The sequence below is a fragment of the Trichomonas vaginalis genome, chromosome IV, assembly GCF_026262505.1.
Source record: "Trichomonas vaginalis G3 chromosome IV, whole genome shotgun sequence".
NCBI classification, from domain to species: domain Eukaryota; phylum Parabasalia; order Trichomonadida; family Trichomonadidae; genus Trichomonas; species Trichomonas vaginalis.
Window position 1 is genome coordinate 19,082,973 of NC_067206.1, and position 27,862 is coordinate 19,110,834.

General features: G+C 32.6%; 8 protein-coding genes and 1 pseudogene across 9 annotated transcripts, besides 29 other annotated features; 4 read left to right on the plus strand and 5 right to left on the minus strand.

Annotated features, from left to right (window-relative positions):
- Positions 1–1,793: part of a mobile genetic element that runs on past the window's edge.
- On the plus strand, positions 29–850 carry TVAGG3_0126070 (uncharacterized protein; the record flags this gene model as incomplete). Its single annotated transcript, XM_051223764.1, has 1 exon — positions 29–850. A coding segment is annotated over one exon (822 nt), but the record flags the coding sequence as incomplete, so codon positions are not given.
- Positions 1,136–1,636, plus strand: TVAGG3_0126080 (protein of unknown function, DUF4107 family; the record flags this gene model as incomplete). Its single annotated transcript, XM_051223765.1, has 1 exon — positions 1,136–1,636. The coding sequence occupies one exon, from the start codon at positions 1,136–1,138 to the stop codon at positions 1,634–1,636; it is 501 nt and encodes a 166-aa protein (XP_051108751.1).
- Positions 1,637–1,793: a terminal%2Cinverted (terminal inverted repeat of Maverick-2 transposon ID:TVAGG3_0125880).
- On the minus strand, positions 1,794–2,129 carry TVAGG3_0126090 (uncharacterized protein; the record flags this gene model as incomplete). The annotated part of the gene is made up of 1 exon (XM_051223766.1): positions 1,794–2,129. A coding segment is annotated over one exon (336 nt), but the record flags the coding sequence as incomplete, so codon positions are not given.
- A 353-nt stretch (positions 2,130–2,482) lies between these two features.
- Positions 2,483–4,529: a mobile genetic element.
- On the minus strand, positions 2,943–4,412 carry TVAGG3_0126110 (MULE transposase domain-containing protein; the record flags this gene model as incomplete). The annotated part of the gene is made up of 1 exon (XM_001301651.1): positions 2,943–4,412. One exon carries the CDS (start codon positions 4,410–4,412, stop codon positions 2,943–2,945), a length of 1,470 nt encoding a protein of 489 aa, XP_001301652.1.
- Positions 4,529–4,556: a terminal%2Cinverted (terminal inverted repeat of Mariner transposon ID:TVAGG3_0126120).
- Positions 4,529–5,832: a mobile genetic element.
- On the minus strand, positions 4,609–5,736 carry TVAGG3_0126130 (annotated as a pseudogene). Its single transcript has one exon. A coding segment is annotated over exon 1 (1,128 nt).
- Positions 5,805–5,832: a terminal%2Cinverted (terminal inverted repeat of Mariner transposon ID:TVAGG3_0126120).
- Positions 5,831–5,991: a mobile genetic element.
- Positions 5,992–6,356: 365 nt separating this feature from the next.
- Positions 6,357–6,989, minus strand: TVAGG3_0126160 (uncharacterized protein; the record flags this gene model as incomplete). Its single annotated transcript, XM_001285617.2, has 1 exon — positions 6,357–6,989. The coding sequence occupies one exon, from the start codon at positions 6,987–6,989 to the stop codon at positions 6,357–6,359; it is 633 nt and encodes a 210-aa protein (XP_001285618.2).
- Positions 6,990–9,303: 2,314 nt separating this feature from the next.
- Positions 9,304–9,611: a mobile genetic element.
- Positions 9,612–9,710: a mobile genetic element.
- Positions 9,711–9,745: 35 nt separating this feature from the next.
- Positions 9,746–10,108: a mobile genetic element.
- A 1,085-nt stretch (positions 10,109–11,193) lies between these two features.
- TVAGG3_0126200 (uncharacterized protein) lies at positions 11,194–11,814 on the minus strand (the record flags this gene model as incomplete). Its single annotated transcript, XM_001301652.1, has 1 exon — positions 11,194–11,814. One exon carries the CDS (start codon positions 11,812–11,814, stop codon positions 11,194–11,196), a length of 621 nt encoding a protein of 206 aa, XP_001301653.1.
- A 2,853-nt stretch (positions 11,815–14,667) lies between these two features.
- Positions 14,668–14,712: a mobile genetic element.
- Positions 14,668–14,712: a terminal%2Cinverted (terminal inverted repeat of LTR141 transposon ID:TVAGG3_0126210).
- A 359-nt stretch (positions 14,713–15,071) lies between these two features.
- Positions 15,072–15,116: a mobile genetic element.
- Positions 15,072–15,116: a terminal%2Cinverted (terminal inverted repeat of LTR141 transposon ID:TVAGG3_0126220).
- A 422-nt stretch (positions 15,117–15,538) lies between these two features.
- Positions 15,539–15,949: a mobile genetic element.
- A 937-nt stretch (positions 15,950–16,886) lies between these two features.
- Positions 16,887–16,995: a mobile genetic element.
- Positions 16,996–18,094: 1,099 nt separating this feature from the next.
- Positions 18,095–18,157: a mobile genetic element.
- A 120-nt stretch (positions 18,158–18,277) lies between these two features.
- Positions 18,278–18,386: a mobile genetic element.
- A 140-nt stretch (positions 18,387–18,526) lies between these two features.
- Positions 18,527–18,635: a mobile genetic element.
- A 141-nt stretch (positions 18,636–18,776) lies between these two features.
- Positions 18,777–18,885: a mobile genetic element.
- A 141-nt stretch (positions 18,886–19,026) lies between these two features.
- Positions 19,027–19,135: a mobile genetic element.
- A 275-nt stretch (positions 19,136–19,410) lies between these two features.
- TVAGG3_0126300 (uncharacterized protein) lies at positions 19,411–20,418 on the plus strand (the record flags this gene model as incomplete). The annotated part of the gene is made up of 1 exon (XM_001285534.2): positions 19,411–20,418. The coding sequence occupies one exon, from the start codon at positions 19,411–19,413 to the stop codon at positions 20,416–20,418; it is 1,008 nt and encodes a 335-aa protein (XP_001285535.2).
- A 218-nt stretch (positions 20,419–20,636) lies between these two features.
- Positions 20,637–20,665: a terminal%2Cinverted (terminal inverted repeat of MuDR-4N1_TV transposon ID:TVAGG3_0126310).
- Positions 20,637–21,286: a mobile genetic element.
- Positions 21,253–21,286: a terminal%2Cinverted (terminal inverted repeat of MuDR-4N1_TV transposon ID:TVAGG3_0126310).
- Positions 21,287–22,146: 860 nt separating this feature from the next.
- Positions 22,147–22,181: a mobile genetic element.
- Positions 22,147–22,181: a terminal%2Cinverted (terminal inverted repeat of Banshee-A3 transposon ID:TVAGG3_0126320).
- Positions 22,182–23,359: 1,178 nt separating this feature from the next.
- Positions 23,360–23,397: a mobile genetic element.
- Positions 23,360–23,397: a terminal%2Cinverted (terminal inverted repeat of Banshee-A3 transposon ID:TVAGG3_0126330).
- An 84-nt stretch (positions 23,398–23,481) lies between these two features.
- TVAGG3_0126340 (uncharacterized protein) lies at positions 23,482–24,116 on the plus strand (the record flags this gene model as incomplete). The annotated part of the gene is made up of 1 exon (XM_051223767.1): positions 23,482–24,116. A coding segment is annotated over one exon (635 nt), but the record flags the coding sequence as incomplete, so codon positions are not given.
- A 1,625-nt stretch (positions 24,117–25,741) lies between these two features.
- Positions 25,742–25,807: a mobile genetic element.
- Positions 25,808–27,862: the final 2,055 nt, after the last annotated feature.

Consider the following 27,862-nt stretch of genomic DNA (forward strand, 5'->3'; position numbering starts at 1 on the left):
TAAATGCTTCATTTTATGTCCATTAAAAATGCAAGTCAGAAATATTCAGAACATAGCACCGAGTCTAACTGACAAGAGTATAAAGATATACTATGAACATGTTATGATGAAACCAACCAAAATTCAAGAAAGTCAGTATACTTATGAATATCCAAGACACTGGGTAGAGTATGTAGGAGGTGAGAAAGCTATTGAAATCAGACAGGTTCGAAGTATTCCAGCAGGAAGAACAATATTATTGAAGAACTTTAATGTTTTGAGATATAATGATGAAACAAAGAAGCAAGATAGTTTCCCTGTTGCTGTGTATGTGAACCTAGACACAGGAGATGACATGAAAGTTTTTAACACAAAGCTTCAAACGGTAGTGAGAGAACAACTGACTGCGGAAGGGCATCCATTACCTTCAGAAGTTACCATAGCATATAATTTTGAAACAAACTCAATAGATTTTAAAGTCGTCTCTGCAAATAAGTCAGGTTTTACATTTAATGAAGCAGATGTATATTCGAATGAAAACTTCAAAGCTATTGCATGGTTAGATAATGACGATTGCTTTAAGAAAATATTTAAATACAGTGACTCAAAGATGTCAATAGATGATCTTCGTGGAATGTTACCATCGACGTTTACAGTTGAAGGTTCAGCAGGATTGCTTACAAGATTGTCAATTGGTGGCATTTGGTCTCGTGAGAACATTGTTATAAAATCCAGTATAAGTGAATTTGCTGAAGAATCTATATTATGTCTTTCAAACTATATGTATTCGCCGCCAAAGCATTATAGTATAACAAACTTTGTCAGTAAGTTTAACATAAGACTTGTCGAACCTTCTTCAATGAAAGATGTTGTGCTACCTAAAGATGGAAAGGATGGACTCATTATTGAGATGATTTTAATAGCATATTAAATGAGCTTGTTCTTGAAGGTCATTCATGATGAAATAACTGTTGTAGAAGATGTTAGCAATTGTTCAGACATTTTGAAGCGTATAGATGAGATAAGAAAGAAGTTTATGAATGAGAACGCTTATGTTTCATTGACTTTCTCCAGTAACGAGAACTTTTATGAGATAATATTGAAGAGAGATGATTTTAATATGGTGTAAATGGTAGCTTGGGCAGCTTTAGGCGCAATGGGAACAAAAGCATTAGCATTTGGAGCAAAAGCACTTGGAGCTTATGACGCAGTAAATAAAATGAGTGGAGGAAGGGTTTCGAAGACATTAGATGCAAATAAAGGAAAGATTGGAGGCTGGGTTGCAAAGAAGTTAAGATTAAATAAAATAGGGCTCATAAATAAAGCATCCAATTTGGTTGCGACTGAGTCAGAAAATGCTTTAGGAAAAGACGATGAGTTTGCAAAACACGCAAAAGACTTTAATGACCAGATGAAAGGTGAAACAATGCATTTAAATAGAGTCGATGGAACTAAAGAAAATGTTTCTTCTACACCAGCGGTTTATCCATACGGACCTTATGGAATGTATGGAAACCCTTATGAACGACCATTTGACCCATTGACTGGTGGAAGTAATTGGTATCATTACGGCCGAAGAAGAAAGACAGTCAAGTTGGAGACAGACGTGAAGAAAGCAACTAAAAAGAAACCAAGGAAGAGAGTTATAAAGCAATGAATTCAACAGGGTGAAAAACCGGGTGAAAAAAGAGGTGAGATTTCACCACTTCACCTAAATTTATTTTTGTGCTATGTTTTCATACGTGTGAGGGTGGTGATATCATTAATTTTTAAGTTTATTTTTATATAAATGACAGAACAAAAATAAAACATATCTACTCAACAGGAATGAGACCCTTACTGACTATGTATTCGTTTAATGCATGATGAAAACAATGGTACATATTATCGTATGGGTATACACAACGTCTGTTTCCATCGTCGTCGTATATGTAGAGCTCAAATCCAGTCCAACCTTCTTTTGTACAATATGTAGCTTTATTTAAGTATGCATTTATGTAGATAAGGCAATTTTCTTCATCGCTCCAGAAATAATTTTTGTTCTTTGTTGAAATAGTTTTCGTTCCTCTGCGACCATAAGGAATGTATGCAATGAATTTTGCGTCATATGGGATTGTAATATATTCAGGGTTTCTTTCATCGTCAATGGGTCTGTCTTTGTTAAAATGCATGTTTCTCAGTTTTACTTGAGTTTTGAATAGTTCACGGAAACGTTCTGGGAAAGAGTCATAGTAAATGTAGTCAGACATGTCTTTGTAATGAAATAAAAAATTAAAAAAATAAAAATAAGGTTATTTTTTATTTAGTGAGGACGGTAGTGAATTCGTTAGTGAATTCATTAGTGAAGTCATTAGTGAAGTCGTTTATGTGTCAGATGGTTTTGTAAATATTTAAGGTTAAGTTGGTGTTATGGTTGTGTTGTAAAATATACGTTACCGGTTTCGTAAAGTGTCAAAATCGCTAAGTTGGGTAAGGTGGAACGCAGTGCCGCCGTACCCAAGTTAGGGATACTAACTACATTGATAAGCAATTATATTTTATAGTAGTAGTATTCAGAAATTCTTACAATTTACAATACAATTTTCAAAAATGGATAAAGACTAATAGCCAAGTCTTGATATCATGCAGGGAGAATATACATTGATAAGCAATTATATTTTATAGTAGTAGTATTCAGAAATTCTTACAATTTACAATACAATTTTCAAAAATGGATAAAGACTAATAGCCAAGTCTTGATATCATGCAGGGAGACTCTCTACAAATACAAAAATTGATTATCATAAGGAAATACAAATTTATCAATTTTCATGTGAAAATTACATAAATTTGTTCTCCAATAAATAGCAATAATACTTTGAATGTTATATTAAGTAATATAGCTTCAGGTAAATAAGCTTACACTTCAAAAATATACTGTTTATTCATTAATTTTAAAAAAAGTCCAAATTATCTAATCTTGCTTACTCTTCCTTTAAACTTCTTTGTGCCAAATTTAATATTGCCTTCAAAGATGGAATAAGGACATTAGGTTCAATCCTTCGGCTTTCGACAATTTCCAAAATGTGTTGAATTAATTTCAAACATTCATCGTGTTTTGAAGCTCTTTGCTCAACAATCTGATTACCTGCCCTTGTAAAAATTCTTACTGCTCTTTCTTCATTCAAAACATTAGCGACTTGAACCTTAATAATCGCATTTGGAATCACAACAGTGATGAGAGTTACGACGATGTCATCATTGCGCTCATTTTTCTTACCCAAGAAAAATGTTTGCTTTAATTGATGAAAGTGTGATTCCGCAATGTTATTCGTGGAATCACCTTCTCCACGATATAACATCATCCAATGTTCTTTGGTTCTTCTCCATTGTTTATCGAAATACTTCAAAGCGCGCGGTTCTTCTTCTTCTAACATTGTTGTCAAGAACTCATATGTTTCATCAGACTCTTCAGCCAGCTTTTCTGCATTCGTTGCATATGCACGTAATGTCAAAAAGTCCATTGCTAAATAGAAGTTCTCAAAATTCTGTGGATTGTCAAAATAGCTTCCAACTTTTGCACATGCGCGTAAAACATGCAGAGCGCACCAACTGAGCTGCGCAAGAGGAAATCCGTCCTCAATTGCGCGAGCAATGTTTAGCGCACAGTCAGCGCTCCAATGCTGTGGATCCAGGTGCGCAAACTCACAGAATTTCACCAAACATTCTTGAATTTTTTCAGATGTCTGAGGGTTCACTAAAAAATAGCAAAAGGGGAAAATTGTGTTTTGACTTGTTTTCATTGTTACTGCAAACAATTGGATCTTTCCTTTAATTAAAGAATGAGTGGAATCGACGTGGAGAGGGTTATCAATGCTATGCACCAATTCTTTTGCAGCAAAAGGTGCATATATGATTGTAAACTCGGAAAAATCTCCATTGTAATCAAATTGAACGAGATCATCTGGGCACTCTTCCTGTAAATTATTCAAAAATGCTTCCAAAGAAGTGTAAGGATCGTTTGATAATCTTTGTGCAATAATCTCATCAAGGCGATAAAATTTGTGCTTTAAAGCATCAGTAGACTGCGCGAAAAGTTTCATTGTTTCTTTGTTATTCGTATCAATTCCGAACTTATCAAAAAATGCTTTTTGAGCAAGAAATTGCTTTCCACCGTTTTTAATATAAAGTTCGATCCATTTTTGATAAAATTTACTCGCGTAATGTGAACCCATTTCAACTCCTATATGATGGCAATGTTCTTCATTAACTTTGCTTATAGTAAACACTCCATTTTGTTCTTCAACCCTAAATTTTGCCTTGCATAGGGGATACGAACATGAATAAGTGACATATTGCTTTGGAGATTCCGTTCTTCTTCTGTATGGGACACCGCCCTTGACTTCCTGTTTAATACCAAAAGCAATAACCTCCTCTAAGTCCACTGAAATCATAAAAATGAAGTGATTTTGAAAAGAGTTAACAAAATTCAAATCACATCAAAAACAAAAACACATAAAAATATTTTATTATACTCATTCGAAATTAAAAATAATAAAATTTATATATATAGGGTGTCCAAAGGTGTGTTTAGCACAAACCTGAATACTGCGAATAGAAATAAACAAGTTACATATATATAAAGTTTATTTAAATATAATCACCATTGGATTCAATCACGCGTTCGCAGCGATCGATCCAGGCTTGAAAGACACGCTTTAAATCATCATGAGAAAATTGCTCAAATTGCTCTCTTACAAAATTTTCAAGATCATCTGGACTCGCGAAATCGCGTCCTTCAGCTCTCTTTTTTAGCGTGCCGAATAAATAAAAGTCAGAGGGTGCAATATCAGGTGAATAAATTGGGTTTGGAACAACTTTGACATTGTTTTCCACCAAGTAATTCATTACCTTATGACTTTTGTGAACTCTTGAATTATCAAAATGAATTGCAAACTTTTGTTTTTGTTATTTGGATTTCTCAAACTCATCAGAATTGATAATTTGAGTAAGAACATTGTCAATTAGATACTGAGCATTCATCGTATTAGGTTTTTGAAGAATATCAATTGCGATGATGCCATTCACGCCCAAAAAACCGACAACATCATCATTGGTGTGTCAATTTTTTTCTTCGGGAATGTTTGCGGATTTTCATCCTTCGGGATCCACATGATTTTGGCTTCTGTTGCATATTGAAACCAAGACTCGTCCCCTGTTACTAAAAAGCGAAACTTCTTGGATTGATACGCACCCAATATAGAGAGGAGCTCTTTCGAAGATTGGACTCTAGATTTTTTTTGAACTGAATTAAGGTTGTGCGGAACCCAACGTGTATACGCTAGTTTGTAGTTCAAATAATTGTGCAGATAATAACTGACTGTTGTACGTGGTATCTTTGTCATCTCCTCTATCCTTCTGAGTGATGCTCTTGGGTCTTCATCTAGCGCTTGAAGAATTGCTTTGATTTTTCTTTGATCCGGCGATTTTTTGTCAATTTTTATGATGGGCGCCTTTTTGTTCATGAAGTGATACATCCTAACATGATACGTTACAGTGGAATAGCTAGGAGCATCCATACCGAAGCATTTTACCAATGTCTCGTAGATTTTTTACAGTTTTTGCATTTTTTTTTGCAAGAGCGAGGATGTTTTCTTTATGATTCATTAAAAAAATGAAAAAAATCCCGCCAAAATTTCCCGCGAAACCGCCTCTTGTCTCAAAATTCATTTTATATCCCGGCATGGCGCCAAAATACAACATACTCATCATATACATATATTCATATTTTTTATTATATATTTATAATCAGCATATATATCCTTTAATAGTCTCATATAGAGCGCTGTGCTAAACGCACCTTTGGACACCCTATATTAATTTCATTAAATCAAGGTTAAAAATCTCACCGGAAAAATAACCTCAGTGTGATAAATTTATCACCGGAAAAATTTACAATAAGGTTAATACCGAAAATATCGAAAAATCAACATTTAAGGTTAATTTAAGAGTATGCACTTTTGTCACCTACTCATTCTTATAGATGTTGATTCACTAAAGTGGGATTCTATTTATATGAGGTAGAGGCATGAGGCTCGGCAAGTCTTATTGCTTTTTACCTCAATTTATGTATTAAATAATTATAATGATTCATAGTGGCCGCTGCTGACTGGCCATCAGCAGTCCCCTGGCCAAGATTAATATAATTATTTAATACTTATCCAGTTTTACATCAATAACAACAAAGCTAATCAATCATCATTCAGAAATGCGGGAAATTACTACTAATATTAAAGATTGATAGACATTAGGCTGGCCACCTTCTGTCTAATATCTTTACGAATAAAAATAATACTTTTTAAAACAAATTATTTAATAAATTTTATTAAAAAACAAAATCAAATATCAAATTGATCATCATTCAACTTGATGAAGAAGCGGCATGCTACATATTCTTCTTTGCATGATTCGTTCATTGAATTTCTTGTCTTTCGCAATTCAGATATTACCCGTTCTACATCTGCTTCACTGCACGAAAGTGACATCATCCTTTTTCCAATTGGTCTTATTGCTTTTAGTTGCTTTATGCCATTCATGTACCAAAACTTGCCATCATTTTGAGCAAGATGATGACCATTTATAAGATGGGAATCATCTTGCTCTATGAAGAAATCGTAAGCATCACTCAATTCCTTGGCTCTATCGTCTTTATTGATCGTTGGATCAACTGTTGATTCGGCAATTGCTCTTTGTCTGAGGATTGTTATCATGAATGTGTATAGATCTTTTATCTCTTCATCTACAACATCCCAGACCAAGGAATTCCTCGAACCATCGGCATTTGTTTCGGCTGCATGATCGTCGTTAAGCATTTGTTCCTCTTCTGCTTGCTGGATCTCTTCATCATGCTCGGCTACCTCGTCAACACGTTCTGTTCGTTCTTCTTCAAGGATTTCGCCGAGTTTCTCAAATGTGATCTCGCGATTGATGATCCTCAGGGAAGGAATCGTTGGGACTTGCACATCTTTCAACTGCATTATAGGTGGATAGCTTGTCTTTCCTCCAAAACCCTTCTTGTCTCTGATGATCTTCCTTGCTAACGGTGTAAAGCCGAAAGCAAACCGAAGCAAATCAATTCTACCATATTCTTTCATATCATTTTTGAATATTGTAGTGATTGATCGGAGAATCTCTTCACCATCTGGCGTTAATCTTCCTGCCATTTCATCCAACATCCCTTGGCACTGTTGTATCATCAGGAATGCATAAGCACCCATGGACTTGTTGGATTCCAGCCATAATTGAAGTTGCTTTAATGGCTTGAATATCATTAAAGCATCTTTAAAGAGTGGAGGAATTCCATCACGTGTCCATTGTAACTGTTCACGTGTAGCTCTGGAAAGGGATAGTGGAAGATCTCCACTTCTTAAAGCAGTATTAATTGTTTCCAGATTATCAAAGATGAAAAACAGAGTATCATATATGTAGAGCCAGCGAGTTTCCGGGATTGATGGAACCCTGATCTTGTATCTCGCTCTCATATCGTGATTCTTAAAGATAATGATAATCTGGTGAACTCTATTCATCAGTTCATTCAACAATGGACATTGCTTACGTGCGTGGACAATAGCATTGTTCAAGACGTGGTTAAGGCAACGAATGTACACGGTTTGTAAGCCAGGGAAAAGGGCTCCTTCTGGCCTCCAGTGGCAGAGTCCTTTAACCTGGGCTGGCAAACCATCTCCGACTACTCCAGCTACGTGGTTTTTATTAACCTTAAGAGAATCAAACCACGTATGGTAGTCCTCGTATGTCCAATTAGTCGAAATTGTTGTGTCGAAGAATTGGTGGCGATCTGTTTTGCCTGGATTGCACACACAAGAGAATAGACCATGACGGCTGCCGTGTGTTCCGCAGTCCAGGGAAATTGAGAAGATGCGGAATTCCTCGCAGAACTTTAGGCCCCGAGAGGAGTCTGTTTTGCCTAAAGTAATCAATGCCTCTCTGACACCGCGCCGTGTGAACTCAATGTCTGGGATTGTAAAGTTGATGCCCTGTTCGCGATTGACTTTATTTTTAAGCCATTTGGCGAAGCTCTCTAGGAAGCTTTTAAATGCTGGCTTCATTGTGGCATAAAGGCTTATATCTAGGCTCGCAATAAGCCTGGCAATGATCTCTTCTAACGAAGGATCATTACCAGAGCCAACTGCTTGCTGAGTATTCTCAACTTGGTGCTCAGCAGGAACGTAGTTGGGCATTGGGAGTAAAAATTTGCACTTATGATCTTTAAAATCATTTTTCCTGCTTTTTTTAATGCATCGCACGAACTGCCCTTGAACTAATGTTTCACTACATTCGGCACAGTATGTAAAGAGCCTTCCTTTGTCTGATTGATTAGGCTCATTCTCATAATAGCCGATCGTAGTGAAACATTTTTTCCACACTTTGTTTCCAATGTTTCAGGAGTTGGTGGATATTTCGTCTTCTTAAATGGAATCCACTCATCATATACATGAGGATCCCATGCAGTCATAATAAAATTAAAGCTTTTTGAATATATTCAATTTTTAAATGATATTTTCACGGGTTAAATATAAAATAAAGAATAAGATGTAAATTATTAAAATATTTAATTTTAAATTTTGAACCCGTGATAAATATTTTTTTGCATTGTTATTAATAATGAAAAATAAAGCTTATTTCAATGAAAATTGTTCTGCAAATTTATTTCACTTTTGACCTCACTTTTTCCGTAATTCAATTTTTTACTTTTAATATTTTAGATCTTCATAATATCATTTGAAAAATTAACCATATAAAAAAATCAAGTTATCAATTCACTTTTTCCGTAATTCAAAAATCAAAAATATAAATAATATATCTTTTTATCAAATATTATTATTATTCTATGAAAAATGAGGTCCGGAAATTTTGCGGATTCCCGTAACTCAATTTTACGGAAAAAGTGCAGTAAACTATTCAAAATACGGAAAAATTGGTGTAAACTAATGATTTTACGGTAAAATCACGGAAAGTCCCGGAAGAATATATGTGCCTATATGAAATTATACAAAAATGAATCAAACGCATTTTAAAAGATTGTTCTTGTATTATAAATGCTATTCGCAGATTTATTAGTTGAAGAAAATTACCAAATTTTTGCCGATTTACAAAAAATGATTTACAAAGCATATTTTTATAAGGCTTAAAAAATCTTTAAAATGTGACCGGTGACGGAAATCCATGGTAACCAACCGCGGTTCCCGTTTGGAATGCCATAGCTACCTGTGAAGCACTGACTTCAAGTCAGTACCTCACAGGTTGCAATTACATTGAAAGATGGGAGAAACTTTGTCCGAATGTTAAACTATTCGGACAAAGTTTCTCCCATTTGTAGTGGAGATGGAAGGCTTTGAGGTATATTGTATTAATATATGCCCCAAAGCCTTCCATCTCCACTTGAAAGTGTCCAAACTTTGGGTTAATAGTTTGCAATTAACCCAAAGTTTGGACACTTTCTGGAAGGAATTGGAGGGTAAGAGATATACATTCATATGGTATATCTCTTACCCTCCAATTCCTTCTTAAAATGGGAGAAACTTTGTCCGAATGTTAAACTATTCGGACAAAGTTTCTCCCATTTTTTGAAGGAAAAAGTGGACATTACATGCATATAAAATTTGACATGTAAAGTCCACTTTTTGTGAGCGGGGATTTGACTCCGTCAAATCCCCTTTTTCGTTTACGAGAGTTCTGATGAGCTTGAAATTGATAAGTCGCTATTCTTAATATATGCATTAGAGGGAACAATTCCCTCTTTAACATGCCAAAACTTGCGTCTGATTGCAAACAATCAGACGCAAGTTTTGGCAATTTTAGTGGGAATAGAACCTTTTGAGGCACTGATTCATATATAGTGCCTCAAAAGGCTCTATTCCCACTTTAAAACAAGGAAACTTTCCTTAAATTTTTTTCGAATTTGAGAAAAGTTTCCGAGACTTGATGTGAGGACTACTCGCTCTGAGGCACAAATTCTAGATTTGCACCTCAGAGCGAGAATTTCCTCTCAAGGCTCGGAAACTTTCCCTAAATCAAAAAATGAGGAAAGGGCTGTAAGGTCAACTCTGGTACCAATAGGTACCAGAGTATTATATTAAAATGCTCGCACGAGAAGTAGCCATGCGACGGTTTTACGCAATGACCGTTTATTTTTAAATATTTAAGCAGGAACAACAACTTTCGGCCATCAGACAAAATCATACAAAAATCAACGCCGCCCTTTTTTCCCCTCTCTTCCTTTTTCTTCTTATTTCTTTTATTTTTCTTTGTAAAATTTCAAAAATTAGAAAATAATTTTAAAATTAATTTTAATTAAGATAAAAATATAAAAATAATAAAGATAAACAATTGCAAAGACTATGATAGTTTATTCAATATACATATCTAAGGAGAAATGAGTAGTAATTGTGGAGTATGAGGAGGATTGAGTAGTAATTTGAGTAAGCTGAGGAGTCTGGGTAGGAGCAAGGAGGAATCAGGATGAGTAAGGAGAAATGTAGAGTAATAAGGAGGAATATAGAGTAATAAGGAGGGATCAGGAGGAGTAAGGAGGAATCTGTAGAGGAATCAGGAGGAATAGGAGGAATAGGAGGAATCAGGAGGAATAGGAGGAATAGGAGGAATCAGGAGAAATGTAGAGTAATAAGGAGGAGTAAGGAGGAATCAGGAGGAATATAGAGTAATAAGGAGGGATCTGGAGGAGTAAGGAGGAATCTGTAAAGGAATCAGGAGGAATGTAGAGTAATAAGGAGGAGTAAGGAGGAATGTAGAGTAATAAGGAGGAGTAAGGAGGAATCAGGAGGAGTAAGGAGGAATAGGAGGAATGTAGAGTAATAAGGAGGAATCTGTAGAGGAATCAGAAGATGCCTGCAACAGCTGATGATCTTTTTTCAGTTCTAGATACGGGAACTGAAATAGTATCAGATGAATAAGATGCAGGAACAACAACTTTTTTTGATAATTGCATCTTGCCATGCTTGATGACAAATTTCGTCAACATTTGCAACAAATTGAGGAGAAATCTCAGGAACAATTTGTTCCAATTTGTCAAAGTATTCATCTATTAAGTCTAGATCTGCTTGAACACGCTCTTCTTCGCATGGAATACCTTTTATAACTTTGAAATGTTTTGACTTTTTTATCATCATCCTTATTGCATCTTTTGCAAGGAAGAATTCAAAGTTTTTTTTGAACGAAAACAGCAATATCATCATATGAAACAGGTTTTCGTTCATTAAATCTTTGTAAAATCCACTCAAAGACTTCTTCCTTTTGCAATTCTGTAAGTGATGATGGTCTATGGCATTCTTTAATTTCGATTCCTCTTGTATAATGATTATGGAGTGCACCCTTATTTGTATTGAAAACTTTTACAGTTTCTTCCCAAGTAATAGGTAATTTTAGCTCTTTAAACTTGTTAATAAAGAACACGTCCTGCTCTCTTAAGGTTGGAAGTTCTAGTAATTCGTCGTGGAATTGCTGAATTGCATCTCGTGATTGCTTATGTTTGATATTTTCGTAGAAAAATGTTGTATTTCCGGTTCTTCGTTGATGATATACACCAGTACCTTCATCAGTGTCTGTAGAGTGAGCTGGAGGTGTTCGCTCATCATCAGCCTGGTAGTCTGGATCATTATTGTTCTCATCTTCTTCATCTGAAGAATCTGTTAATGAATCCATCAAAGATTCTGTATCACTTTCTGATGATTCATCAGTTTCTGCAAGTGCATTGTATTCATAATCCTCTCCCTCATCTTCAAGAGTAGCTAACACTTGTTCCAACTCGGTTGGAGCCATTTGTGGAATAGGACCTAGCTTCCTTTGTACTTCTTCGAGACATTCTGGTGTTTCATCGATAGAAACTGGGTGTTCATCCCAAAACTCTTTATAACTTGCTGATTTTTCAGGGTCAATAAAGAGATTTTGATGTTTTACTGGAGCCTTGGTGGTCTAACTCCAGACATTTAGCAAATGAAAAATGGAAAAAATAAACAAAAAGCAAATTTTAAACGACATTTTCATTTTTTAAAACAATTTTAATTAATAATGATAGATATGATAATAATAAATTTAATTTTCAATATTTACATCTAAATTTTGGAAATTAAAAATGAAATACAAATTATAATGGATATGTTTTATAAATAATATTAAAAATCATATATATATACAGCTAAATAGTTTAATTATTTGTATAATATTTTCAAACAAACAAAATTTTGGGTAGATTTGATGCGAATTTCGCATAAGTTGGAGGTTTGGAATTGATACGGAATCAAACGATTCTTGACATCAGGCAGTTAATTTTATATCATACAATATACCAAATATCTTGATCACATTTCGGTGTTTACAACTTTTTTCGTTGTTTACAACTTATTTCGCATACTCTATTTATTTGTTCAATAGCTCGATTTAGCCAATGTAAATTTATTTGATCGAATATTTTCTTATTCATTAATTTTTTGAACTTTTGAAACAAACCGCAATAAAATTGTGAATCACTATTTTTATATGAGAGAAATTTGATAATGAGTAAGCTTGTATAGTATTAAAGAATACTTTTAAAATGTAATTCATTGAATATAAATTTATTTATGAAATTTGAACTAATTTATTTGCGTTTTGACTTTAAGATTATATAAATTTTAGAAAAAAATATGTTTTGAATTGTTTTCAAAATAAAGATGTTTTAATTAATATATTTTGATAATCCTATATCTCTGGAAACATTTTAATTAAAAAAATATTTTTAATTAGGAAAATATATAAGGATAGGTTGCCAAGTACTGTTAATTTTTGCCTTTGTAAATTTATTTGGTCGTCAAATATCCTTTGTCACTTTTCATATTAGTTCACTTGATTCATTTCGTCTTATGATAATATTATATATAACACGAGAATTAAAATTGATTTAATGCGAAAAAATCAAATTTTGATATTGACCTATGATATACCAAATGTTCCTGGTAAAAAAACGATATGTCATAAAAATTTAGTTAACCTATCGATTTTTTACCAGTGAGAAATTTAAATATATAAGCATTTGTTACGGAAGTATAATTACATTTTTTATGAATATGTGTTGAAATATGAATGTGGAATCAATAATGGAGCTGTCGTGACTTTCTCGCAATCTCTTGATCTTCCTGGAAGGGGGCCCTGACCTCGAGAAAGGAACCCCTTCCCGGTCTTTCTGGGACAATAACAATCTTATTGCCAGCACATGTGCTTTTTTAGATCTTTTCAATCATAGTTCTACAATTAATAATAACATATTATCTCTCCCTCCCTGACTTTTTCTCCCATTTACTTTTTTTAATATTAATTTATTTTTTTCTTTAAATTTATTATTCCTTATTTTCTCAATCACAACATTTTAACTTTAAAAATTATTCAAATAAATAAAAACACTATTTATTAATAATATAATTTATCGAATTTTCCATGTCTTTTTTCTCACAATCTTTATCATTAGCTGGATGTTTCTCACCTCCCCTTTGATTTTCTCCCTGAGAAATGTCGTTTTCAGTTAATGATATCATTGGAACCAATGAAAATTTCGTTATTAATGAACGAAAACCAGATAAAACAGATGACAACGTGTTTCTTGGTGATGGATCTTTAGATGAAGCACTTTTCTTTTTCTTCTTTGTAGAAAGTAAGTCGAGAAGGTAGATGAAACATATATATCTTATCTCTATTGGAGCTAATAAAGAAGCAACTGGTGATCAAGGAACAAATTACACAAAAAAATATGAAATTAACCATTTGATGTTTTCACTCTTTTCCTATTCTTATGCGCATTATAGTGGTGCTACAAGATCATAATAAATCTTAGTTTCATCGTATCAAACACATTATTCCTGAATTTTAGAATAGGGTTCCTGAAAATCTGTAAAAAATTGAGAATTTTCTTAAAAAGTGCCGCAGATTTTCAAGTGTACTCGATAGTTATATGATTAGTAATATGCAGTATAAGGAAATTACAGGTGTCAACCCAGAATCTGTTTTGAGCTACAATGCCTATAAATTGTAAATGTTCTTACATTTTTCACAAACAAATTTATGAACTTGCATTAATATTAGATTCATTATCTCCGTTTCCTACGAGGAGATCCATTCTTGATAATTTCAAATGCGAAAGATATTAATAATATCTTGTTTACTCGAAGCAAATTGTGCAGTATTTCTTTTGAAGGATATGTAATACCCACTTCAACAGAGCTAAAATTTTTCAAAATGCAAACTAGTTGTGGAAATTTTAGAACTTCGCACCATACTTTCATGGTAATTTTTTGTATTTATTATATACATATATTGAACGATCTATATATTCGGCCATTTTTAGGGCTTCCAAAGTTTGAAAAAAAAATTTACCGTGTCACCGTAGGGGCTAAAAAATGATACACTCCTTATTTGTAATATGTCCTTTTTCCCTTTTTCTTCTCTTTATCTTGTTCCGTACGGAAAAGGTTCCTTAGAAAAAGTGATACTTACTCTTATTTTTCGCGGCAAAATTGGAAAGGTTTTTTAATAAATTATTTATAATATGTGAGGGATTATATTAATTTTTATTCATTTGTAATGCATGAAAATTCGGTTCACTTCATTTTTGACACTTTACATATCGGATGTATTATCTAAGAATTATATTATAAAATAATAATTTTGTGTTTTATAAGTTTATTTGTATAAATTGATTCAAAAAAATGGAAAGACAAGAAGTGGATCTATGCGAATTTACAGGAAAGGACTTCAAAAACGTTCTTCAAGTAAATGGCATTCAACACCATCGGATAGAACCTTACACACCACAGTTAAATGGTAAAATACAACGTTTTTGGCAAACAATCTTTTCGGCTCGCCCAGATTTTATCGAAATAAGAGAATTTTTACCTCACGCAATAGAAGAATACAACACAGTATGGGTTCATACAGCTCTTAAAGATCTTTTCGGTGGAAAACCTACTCCAAAATCAATTTGGGACCAGGGTCCTAAATGGACAAAGGACTTAAACCCAAATCCTGAGTTCGAAATACAGCCTCGTAACTAAAAATAAAGTAAAAATACGAATAAACATTTTATTATAATTTAAATAATTTTTTTATTCATAAAGTAATACGATATATAGCTAAGCTATGTAAGGATATTCTGATGCTGAGAGTTTAAGAACTTTAAATTACGTATAGAAAAAAAATTCATTTAATATTTTGTAACATTTTTTAAATTGATAGATAGTTAGATTTTGTAGGGGAAGGTAAGATTCTTTGTGGTAATAATGGTCGTTGAAATTAAAAGAATGTAAGATTTGTGGAGAAATTGTATAAATTTGCATAGTGTTAGATTCAGAATAGGAGCATATGAGCCAGTGATTGTGTCTAATGTTTTTAAGGTGCTAATTGGAAGTAGAAAAGAAAAAAATTTGTTGCAATAACATCATATTGCAAAAAAGTTTTAAAATATGATGTATGAATAAGAGTATGATTGGTATAGATTTGGGTTGTATAAATGTGATTGAACAATTGTTAATGGAAAGTTCAAAAACTTGGGTGCAATCAGTTCTGATTGCACCCAAGTTTTTGAACTTTGTATAAGGAATTGTTGGCTATGATGTACTGATCATGAATCAGTACATCATAGCCAACAATTCCTTCCCAAATAGCGGGAAACTTTGTCTGAATAGTTTAACATTCAGACAAAGTTTCCCGCTGTCAGAGAGGGAATGGAAGGGTAAGAGGTATATATTCATAATGTATACCTCTTACCCTTCCATTCCCTCGAGAAAGTTCAAAAACTTGGGTGCAATCAGAACTGATTGCACCCAAGTTTTTGAACTTTGTATAAGGAATTGTTGGCTATGATGTACTGATCATGAATCAGTACATCATAGCCAACAATTCCTTCCCAAACAACCCGAAATTTGTCTGATTCCACACTAATTTTATTAATTTATCTAAACTTTTATCCTCGTCTACAATTTAATCATCAATAATTATCTCTTGTTCTATTTCACTATTATATATATATATATTTATATGATTTGATTTAAAAAAAATAAATAAATAAATTAATAAATCATTTACTCAAATATATCAAAAGTTTTATTTTTATATATAAAGATAACTACTTTTAAAAAAAATACCCTATATATTTTTGCCATGTAAACTTGTCACTTTTGTCAGAAGTGAAGTGAACCGAATTTTCATGCACAACAAATTTTTATTCATTAAATAATTAAAAAAAGGTTCATTTGGGGGAAAAGAATTCAAAATGATTGTTTTAGATGTGTTTTATTTGGAATTGAAGGGTGAGAGGTATATAGTATGCCTATATGCCTCTTACCCTTCAATTCCAACTCTAAATAGGAGAAACTTTGTTTGGATTTTATCTTATGCAAGCAAAGTTGCTCCCATTTAGAGGGGGAATGGGAGCCTACCAGGCACTGATACATAATCAGTGCATTGTAGGCTTCCATTCCCTCGAGAAAGTTCGAAAACTTGGTCGCAATTGCATCTGATTGCGACCAAGTTTTCCAACTTTCTGGTAGGAATTGAAGGGTGAGAGGTATATAGTATGCCTATATGCCTCCCACCCTTCAATTCTATCAATTTTATTTATTTTATTTAAATGTTAAATTTAAATGTAAAAACTTAAATTTTTTTGATTTAATATTAAATATACATTTATAATAATATACCTTTCTTATATACGAAAAAAAGAGATCTGACATTGTGTCAGATCTCAGTAAAAGTGACATTTACCTGTCAAAAAATAGAATGAGTTTAAATAATTAAAATTGAGGGTGAGAGTAGTATTGTATGAAATAATATCTCTCACCCTCCAATTCATCCTATGGCGCCGAAAAAAATTTTGGTGAAATGCGACCACATTTCACCAAAATTTCTCGGCGCCATATAGAGAACTAGAGCCTGTGAGGTACTGATACTATCCATGTACCTCCCAGGCTCTAGTTCCAAGCCAAAATGGCTAAAAATTGCCCGCAATTGTTCACATTGCGGGCAATTTTTAGCCATTTTGGCTGAGAATTGGAGGGTGAGAGTAGTATTGTATGAAATAATATCTCTCACCCTCCAATTCATCCAAAGGCTAATATTTTCTACATTTCCATAACATTCATTTCAACGGAAACTCATTCAAAATTCTATATATTTAATTTTTCAATCTTATTCAATTTCATATTCAAAATTAATTTGAATTACATTCAAAACATTTATACCTTATTAGTAACATAATATCATTTGTTATCAATATACCAATTCGGCTGTTCTAATTTTGGATTCCCATTCATAAATTGATCAATCTATATTGAAACCTATTCAAATTATTTTCTTATTGATAACATTTTATTTTTATTTGTCTTCAACTATTCATTTATTTTATCATTATTTTTCGATTTTTTTTAGTTTCAAATTTTTTATTATCTTTATTGTTTTTTATTTTTCTAATTTTTAAAAATTTCTACTTAGAATCTTAATCTCGTTTTATTTTTCAATAAAAATTCATGTTTACCAATATTCAATCACTTTTCTCGTTCCCCAAATTTTTATTTTATCTTAATCGTTACTAATTTCTAACACATTCTTTTATAAAAATTATTCTGATCGTAATTTTAATTTCGCCATTGTAGTTATTCACTAATTTTTAGTTCATTGTTGTTTTCTCATTGTCCAATTTTGTTTTCTTCACTTTAAAGATTTTTTTTTAAAAAAATTACAATTTGAATTCAACTTTTGTGAAAAATATTTTTTCAATAATATCTTTCAAAATTATTTATATTTTCTATATTTTATTCAATTGTTCACAATTTATTATTTATTCAAAATTCATTCTCTTGGATATTTATACCCAAATAGACTTTCACTGGCTAGAGCAATCTCTAACCAGGTTACACCAACATCAAAAGCTATCGTTGCTATTGACTAATGTTCCACTCAGCGATGGTACATCACGTAATTGCATTAACAAGTTAACTTACTACAAAAGCCTTCTGTGCTTTCGTCTTATTACTATCGAAGAGTTTTACAAGCACTCGTCCAGAGAATTTACAAGTTTATGTTATATACGAAAACGATAAAAACAGTTTGACAGAAAAGTGACAACTTTACGTGTCAAAAATATAAAAAGTGATATTTTATTCATCATTATCTTCTTCATAATTTATTTCATATTCTTCGTCTTACCAACAAAAGATGGGAATGTGAACAATTGCGGGCAATTTTTAGCCATTTTGGCTTGGAACTAGAGCCTGCGAGGTACATGGATAGTATCAGTACCTCACAGGCTCTAGTTCTCTATATGGCGCCGAGAAATTTTGGTGAAATGTGGTCGCATTTCACCAAAATTTTTTCGGCGCCATAGGATGAATTGGAGGTGAGAGATATTATTTCATACAATACTACTCTCACCCTCCAATTCCCAGCCAAAATGGCTAAAAATTGCCCGCAATGTGAACAATTGCGGGCAATTTTTAGCCATTTTGGCTTGGAACTAGAGCCTGCGAGGTACATGGATAGTATCAGTACCTCACAGGCTCTAGTTCTCTATATGGCGCCGAGAAATTTTGGTGAAATGTGGTCGCATTTCACCAAAATTTTTTCGGCGCCATAGGATGAATTGGAGGGTGAGAGATATTATTTCATACAATACTACTCTCACCCTCCAATTCCCAGCCAAAATGGCTAAAAATTGCCCGCAATGTGAACAATTGCGGGCAATTTTTAGCCATTTTGGCTTGGAACTAGAGCCTGCGAGGTACATGGATAGTATCAGTACCTCACAGGCTCTAGTTCTCTATATGGCGCCGAGAAATTTTGGTGAAATGTGGTCGCATTTCACCAAAATTTTTTCGGCGCCATAGGATGAATTGGAGGGTGAGAGATATTATTTCATACAATACTACTCTCACCCTCCAATTCCCAGCCAAAATGGCTAAAAATTGCCCGCAATGTGAACAATTGCGGGCAATTTTTAGCCATTTTGGCTTGGAACTAGAGCCTGCGAGGTACATGGATAGTATCAGTACCTCACAGGCTCTAGTTCTCTATATGGCGCCGAGAAATTTTGGTGAAATGTGGTCGCATTTCACCAAAATTTTTTCGGCGCCATAGGATGAATTGGAGGGTGAGAGATATTATTTCATACAATACTACTCTCACCCTCAATTTTAATTATTTAAACTCATTCTATTTTTTTGACATGTAAATGTCACTTTTACTGAGATCTGACACAATGTCAGATCTCTTTTTTTCGTATATAAGATTTATACATATTCCATAATGGAAAATTCTACAATTGCATTGAAGTCTTACCAACAAAAGATGAGATCTTGTTGAATCGATACTTGGAAGAACAAGAAATTACACAGAGTAATGGCTCTACTCCTCGTAATAGCGCACAACAACAGCTCAGACCCAGCAATGGTACATCTCCTCTTAGTAGTGCACAACAACAGCTCAGACCCAGCAATGGTACATCTTCTCTTAATAGTGCACAACAACAGCTCAGACCCAGCAATGGTGCATCTTCTCTTAATAGTGCACAACAACAGCTCAGACCCAGCAATGGTACATCTCCTCTTAGTAGTGCACAACAACAGCTCAGACCCAGCAATGGTACATCTCCTCTTAGTAGTGCACAACAACAGCTCAGACCCAGCAATGGTACATCTCCTCTTAATAGTCCACTGCAACAAAGCAGCAACAGCAATGGTACATCTTCTCTTAATAGTGCACAACAACAGCTCAGACCCAGCAATGGTGCATCTCCTCTTAGTAGTGCACAACAACAGCTCAGACCCAGCAATGGTACATCTCCTCTTAGTAGTGCACAACAACAGCTCAGACCCAGCAATGGTACATCTCCTCTTAGTAGTGCACAACAACAGCTCAGACCCAGCAATGGTGCATCTTCTCTTAATAGTGCACAACAACAGCTCAGACCCAGCAATGGTACATCTCCTCTTAGTAGTGCACAACAACAGCTCAGACCCAGCAATGGTACATCTTCTCTTAATAGTGCACAACAACAGCTCAGACCCAGCAATGGTACATCTTCTCTTAATAGTCCACTGCAACAAAGCAGCAACAGCAATGGTACATCTTCTCTTAATAGTGCACAACAACAGCTCAGACCCAGCAATGGTGCATCTCCTCTTAGTAGTGCACAACAACAGCTCAGACCCAGCAATGGTACATCTCCTCTTAGTAGTGCACAACAACAGCTCAGACCCAGCAATGGTGCATCTTCTCTTAATAGTGCACAACAACAGCTCAGACCCAGCAATGGTGCATCTTCTCTTAATAGTGCACAACAACAGCTCAGACCCAGCAATGGTACATCTTCTCTTAATAGTGCACAACAACAGCTGTAATGCATGAAAAATAGCGTGACTTCATTTTTGACAGTTTACAAATGTAAAGTGTTGCATCCTTAAAAACTTGGAAATATATACATTCATGAATTATCTTGTATATTAATTGAAAATCCATAAAACCCTAACAATATTTTTTCTTAAAAAAACTATAAAAATATAAATAAAATTAATCGTTAAATAAAAATATTTGATATTAGAATTTTATTGGAAAAATAAAAAACTGAGTGCGGGACAAATTTGTCAGGTGTCACTTTTTCAATAACCTTAAATTACGCTTTTCTAATTTTTTTAAAAAATAACTTTAAATCATATTTGAAGAAATTATGTCTATGATATATGTTTTATGCTAGAATCTTGGAGTTTTCATGCACTACACAAGAGCTCCAAGGTTCCAAGAGTGAATGCTCAATAGCAATTATAGAGATGTACCTTTTCAAAATGACTTTTACTGATTAAATTTAATCAATAGAAGACATTTTGAAAAGGTACCTCTACAATTAGATATACAAGAGATTCAAAGCTTCATTTCAGATAGATTTGAAACTTTGAAACTCTTGGTAGATTTTGAGTGAATGCTGACAATCATCTTTGAGAAGGTTTTCTTAAGAAAACCTTCTCAAAGAGGTTTCTCAGGAGCCCTGAGGCTCCCTTTCGTAATGATTGGGAGCCTTGGGGCTCCTGAGACGAAGAATGGCTTCGCCGAATCTTTGATCAGCAGAGGCCAAATGAAAAGGCCTCTGCTGATGGATTCTCAGGAGCCCTGAGGCTCCCTTTCGTAATGATTGGGAGCCTTGGGCTCCTGCAGCAGAGTATCGCTCCGCTCCATTAAATTTTTTAAAAAAAGTGCCGTGTGGCAAATTTGTCCTGTTCCCTAAAAAACTTAATATTTTAAAGAAATACTTAAATACTTGAATGTTTTAACTTTTACATTATCATATAGACTCTCAAATTATTGATTGGAAACGGTTTGAGGGTTATCAATTTAAAAAAAATTGTGAGATTTTTAGATTTTTGGCAATGTTAAACGGTTAATTTTTTCTAAAAAAAATTATTTCGAATTTCCGAAATTTTTGACATTTTGGCTGAGAACTATGGTCTGCGAGGTACATAGATAGAATCAGTACCTCGCAGACTATAGTTCTCTATATGGCGCCGAAAATTTTTGGTGAAATGTCGTCGCATTTCACCAAAATTTTTTCGGCGCCATAGGAAGAATTGGAGGGTGTGAGATACTATTACATGCTATAGTACTCACACCCTCCAACTCCCAATCAAAATCGCATAAAATTTGCTACTTATCTTCAGATTACCTCCCATTATAAAATATATCATTGCTATCTCATCGTACTATACTTCCACCCTATTGTATTTAAAAATATAAAATTTTTTGATAATATATTTTTATATCTTGAATTTTCAAACAATATATTCACAGATAATATAATGGGAAATCTATCTCAACCTAGCCTTAAAGTACCAAACTCCTGCTTGCATTCTCACTCACAAATATTAAACATCCATCTCCAAAAAACTAAATTCTTCACAATTTTTTTAAAATTGAGAACATAAAAAACGTATGCATTCAATAATTTAAGATACTAACAAATATTAAAAACTTCAAAATATCAGATATTAACGTTTTTCAATTGAAAAAATATCATTTTGCTTTTCAATTCGAACATAAATCTTAAATATTTTTAATTAATATCTGATTTACAGCATTATTATCCTGTAATAAACAGAAATTCATCAAAAGTGACAGCTCTCGATTTTTTGACATTTGTAAATTCTAAATTGAATGAGAAAAATGAAATAATACTAAGCATAATACAATATTCTAGATTTAATTATAATTAGGAAAAAGTTAGTTTTGAGAGTACTTTTCATAGGCATATAGAATGAAATCTTCTGAAAAATAATATCACATAAACTCATATTATTTTCTAATATATAACTATTTTATATAAAAATCAAATTCAATGATCTTAAAAGCGAAGGATAAACCTCAAAATTTACGAATATAATGAGTGGGAATATAATGCTTATCTATCATAAAACCATATGAAATATCAATTTTTGCTTTACGCCTAATTTTTTGACGACAATTAGCAAAAAATGTTAAATGTTAACACTCAGTCCATTTGAATATGAAAAATAAAATTGACTTTGATTAAATGTTTTTATTTATCATGCAATTCTTCTTGCGACCAAAGATTTGAATAAAATTTCAAAAAAAGATAGCTTAAAAAATAATATACGGTAGTGTTTACTAATAGATGAATAGTATATAAATTCTATTGAAATGGATTTGATCCAAAAAAATATATAAAATTTGATCATAAATAAAATCGTTTTAAATTACTTCCTCATTTAAATTATAACAATTATTTTTGGTTTTATATTTTTTTGGATCAAATCCATTTTAATAGAATTTATATACTATTCATCTATTAGTAAACACTACCGTATATTATTTTTTAAGCTATCTTATTTTTTGAACTTTTATTCAACTCTTTGGTCGCAAGAAGAATTGCATGATAAATAAAAACATTTAATCAAAGTCAATTTTATTTTTCATATTCAAATGGACTGAGTGTTAACATTTAACATTTTTTGCTAATTGTCGTCAAAAATTAGGCGTAAAGCAAAAATTGATATTTCATATGGTTTTATGATAGATAAGCATTATATTCCCACTCATTATATTCGTAAATTTTGAGGTTTATCATTCGCTTTTAAGATCATTGAATTTGATTTTTATATAAAATAGTTATATATTAGAAAATAATATGAGTTTATGTGATATTATTTTTCAGAAGATTTTGTGTTCTTCTTCAAAATTTTATTTTTTATTAAAAAGAATCTTTACAAAATATACATTTACTTTAATTAATATTTAAAAACGTGCTCTATCAAAAGTTCCAAAAATTCAATATTATAGCTTTTCTGAGGTGTCACTTTTGATGAATTTCTGTTTACAACAATCCATTTATAAATCTGACAAATAAATGACAAAACCGTCAGAAATAGTGTCAGTTTTGTCAAAAGTGAAGTTACGCTATTTTTCATGCACAACAGTGCACAACAACAGCTCAGACCCAGCAATGGTGCATCTCCTCTTAGTAGTGCACAACAGTTAAATCCTCAAGCCACTCCTTCAAACCAATCATCTGGTACATACAATCAAATTGCTCCTAATCACATCAGTTCCGATCAATCAAGTCAACGTGCCAATCCTCCTAATTCTCAATCTCGTCCGCACGACCAGTTTGTTGATATTCCACTTTCCTGTGGTAGACCCAAACAACCAGTTCCTGATGATCTCATGCAGGCCATTCTCAATTTATTCGAACAACATGGGCGACATGCTATCATCCCCACTTACCTTAGGCTTAATAAAGATATAGCATTCGCCCATGAGCATGAACAAGATTTTGTTCGAATGAAAGATGGCCTACTTCGAGTTATGAGCTCAACACAGGACTGGTTTCAGAATGTGCGACGTGACAAGCCTCTCAATCTTATCTCTAAAGAAATCCCCGCTGACATTAATCAAGATGATAACCCTACTCCATATGCTATAAATTTACAAAATATCAAATATCTTCCTCTCCCTCTACCTCAGGCTCCATCAAGGCATATGGTCGAAAAGGCTTTTATCATTCTTGGATTAACACGTCCACGGGGACCCAAGAGACCTAAAGTGAGGACAAGATACGAGGCTTTACTTCCAAATCAAATCTGGCACGTTGACATTCACTTTCTCAATAAACGCAGAAGTGAATTATTGTATGGAGTAATAGATGATTGTACCAGAATGGTTTTGGAGTGGCAGCATCTCTCCTCCAAACATGCAAATCAGACCGTTAAGGTAATTGAGCGGGCCATAAAACGTTTTGGTCCCCCTCATACCATATGGTCTGATAATGGAGGAGAGAATAGAGGTGAATTCCTACAAGCGATGAGATGCAAAGGAATTCGAAATGTCTATATTGTGCCACATTGCCCTTACCAAAACGGTAAGATTGAGCGATTGTGGCCCAATATAGAAAACCGCAATCTAACATGGAGTAAAATTCAGAGTTGGGTCAATTCCTATAAATCCAAGCCCCATGCCGCACTACCGACACGTCTTCTCAATGGAAGGAAAATCAATTATAGTCCAAATGAATTATGGATGAAGGGGCCCATTTGGAGACCAGGAATGCCTGCCAAATGGGTCGTTGATGGAGTTACCGAAAAAACCAGAATTTTTGAAAAAGTGACACCAACTATTAAAGTTATTTTATTACTAGATTTATTTACAAATTATAAGATAATATCATTAACAAAATATATTTTTAATATAAATAAAAAACTTTTTTATACAAAAAATTACAATCAATCGATAAATATTATAAAACATTTATTCCAAAAAGATTAAGTAATAGGTGGGATCCTGCATATAATATATATTTTATGTCATAAAGTTTACAATTTTAGATGGACCACGGTGAGAATGTGAGTGGTTAATTTAAAGGTGGTCTGATAAAGATATCGAAGCTTACTCAACACAGCATGAAGCAGTTTCTAATACACAATCTTACTAGTGGTGTTCTCGGTCGCCAGCGCTCTCATAGGGGTGCTGATTTCAAAAACCACTACTTCAAATTATTCAACAATACTCAATGCAGCATGAAGCAGTTTCCAATTCAACAATACTCAACATAGCATGAAGCAGTTTCTAATAAATATATACATATATAATATATACATATATAAATATATACATATATAAATATATACATATATAAATATATACATATATAAATATATACATATATAAATATATACATATATAAATATATACATATATAAATATATACATATATAAATATATACATATATAAATATATACATATATAAATATATACATATATAAATATATACATATATAAATATATACATATATAAATATATACATATATAAATATATACATATATAAATATATACATATATAAATATATACATATATAAATATATACATATATATAAATATATTTATATATATATAAATATATAAATACAATCAAAAAATAGTGTTTGGAAATTTAAGGTTAAGTGTCACTTTTTCGTAAATTCTACCACACTCTGGAGTTACCCAAGACTTTCTCTCAGGATCAGTACAGGCTAGAGAAATACCAGAACTCCAAGATGAGGAAGAAGAAATCGATAATAAAGATGGTAAAAAAGAGAAGGAGGAACAAAGTGAAGAATATGAAGGTGGATATGAAGAGAATATGAAATAAATTATGAAGAAGATAATGATGAATAAAATGTCACTTTTTATATTTTGACATGTAAAGTTGTCACTTTTCTGGCAAACCGTTTTTATCGTTTTCATATATAACATCTTTTTATAAAATAATGATTTTATTACTTTTTAAATTTGGCGCCAAATGTCACTTTTTCTAAGGAACCTTTTCCGTATGATATATTCTTCTCTTTATCTTTAGACTATATTTTTATTAAAAAAATTCGAAAGAAAGCTAAGTTATTAATGGTATATTCTTCTAGCTGTCTTTATTCATTCTGTATTACTTCTTGCTGCTTTATGATAAAAAATTGTCCCCATTAAGATGTTGACTTCACTTTTGACAAAAAGTGACGGGGTTACATGACAAAATAAGGTTTAAATGTCAGATTTTAAATTGGTTTTTTGGCTGAAAACTATGGCCCTGAAAATTTTTGGTGAAATATCCTCGCATTTTACCAGAAATTTTTCGGCACCATAGGATGAATTGGAGGGTGTGAGATACTATTACGTACAATAATACTCACACTCTCCAATTTCTAGCCTAAATGGCTAACAATTCGATGCAATTTCATCAATTGCATCCAATTTTTAGCCAATTTAGTTTATAATTAATATAATTATATTTATAATATTATATTTATCATATTTATTATATTTTTTAAATATTTACAAATTGTAAAGTGTCAAAAGTGACCTCAAATCCTATTTCATGCATTATGCCTTGATTGAGGTAGTTCCTGAAACTTCACCTGATAACCAGCCAACAAAACCGCAACAAATGGATTTTGCTAATAATTGGAAATTTCCGTGTATTCCAGATCAATCTGTTGACATTAACTATGGTGAACCAATGACAATAATGCTTAATCTGAAAACAAAATAAGGAATTGTGAAGAATAGAAGATGTTGGGTAATCCAAAGAGTTGTAAAATAATTTCTTTAACCAAAAGAGAATTTTGAAGTTGATTCTATATCATACCGAAATGCATCACTAGCAACAGTGACATTTGGCGCCAATTTTAAATTAGTGGATTTTGTGTTTATTATTTAAAAAATATCATTGATAAAATATAATTAACATTAATAGAATAATATGGATAAGATTTGATAAAAAACAATCATAAATTTTTGGGCGCCATATAGAGAACTATAGTCTGCGAGGTACTGATTCTATCCATGTACCTCGCAGACCATAGTTCTCAGCCAAAAAGCCTCTAAAATTGCTCACAATTGTTGAAATTGTGAGCAATTTTTAGCCTTTTTGGCTAAGAATTGGAGGGTGTGAGTACTATAGCATGTAATAGTATCTCACACCCTCCAATTCATCCTATGGCGCCGAAAAATTTTTGGTGAAATGCGACGACATTTTATCAAAATTTCTCGACGCCATATAGAGAACTCTAGTCTGCGAGGTACTGATTCTATCCATGTACCTCGCAGACCATAGTTCTCAGCCAAAATGCCTCTAAAATTTGTATACCTATAAACTCAAACTTCAATATATTCAATTTTATTTTTATAATTAATTTAAATACATCCATATAATTCTAATTTTTTCTTTTAATTTAAAAAATAATAATAATAATAATTAAAAATAAAAATAAACTTTTCTATAATATTTATAAAACTGATTTGATATATAACGCATTTAGCTTAACAAAATAACTTAGAAAAATTGCCACGCAAAATAAGAGTAAGTGTCACTTTTTGTCACTTTTTCTAGTGATGCATTTCGGTTCGGAACATTTTGAAGTTGATTCTAATTCAAATTAATTTAATCGTTATCAGATTCCATTCAAGCTTCTTTATGCAGGAACTATCCATAAAAGTCAAGGAATGACTTTGGATTGCGTTGTTCTGGATTAAAGGTCAAGACATTTGGAACATGGACAGTTCAATAAATATTTGCATTCTTCTTTATCTCATACCGAAATGGCTCACCAAAAAGGTGACATTTTTGGCGCCAATAATTTGATTTTTCTGATTCTTTCTATTTAGATATATTTATTTAATATTCATATTCCTTTATATTGCCTCATATTATTTCCCATTTTTAATCATATTATACAAATCTTTAATAATTTTTAATGTTTTGAGCTTCAAAATCTTGTTCTAACTATTTTCATTCATATATCCTAGAAAAAATTAAAA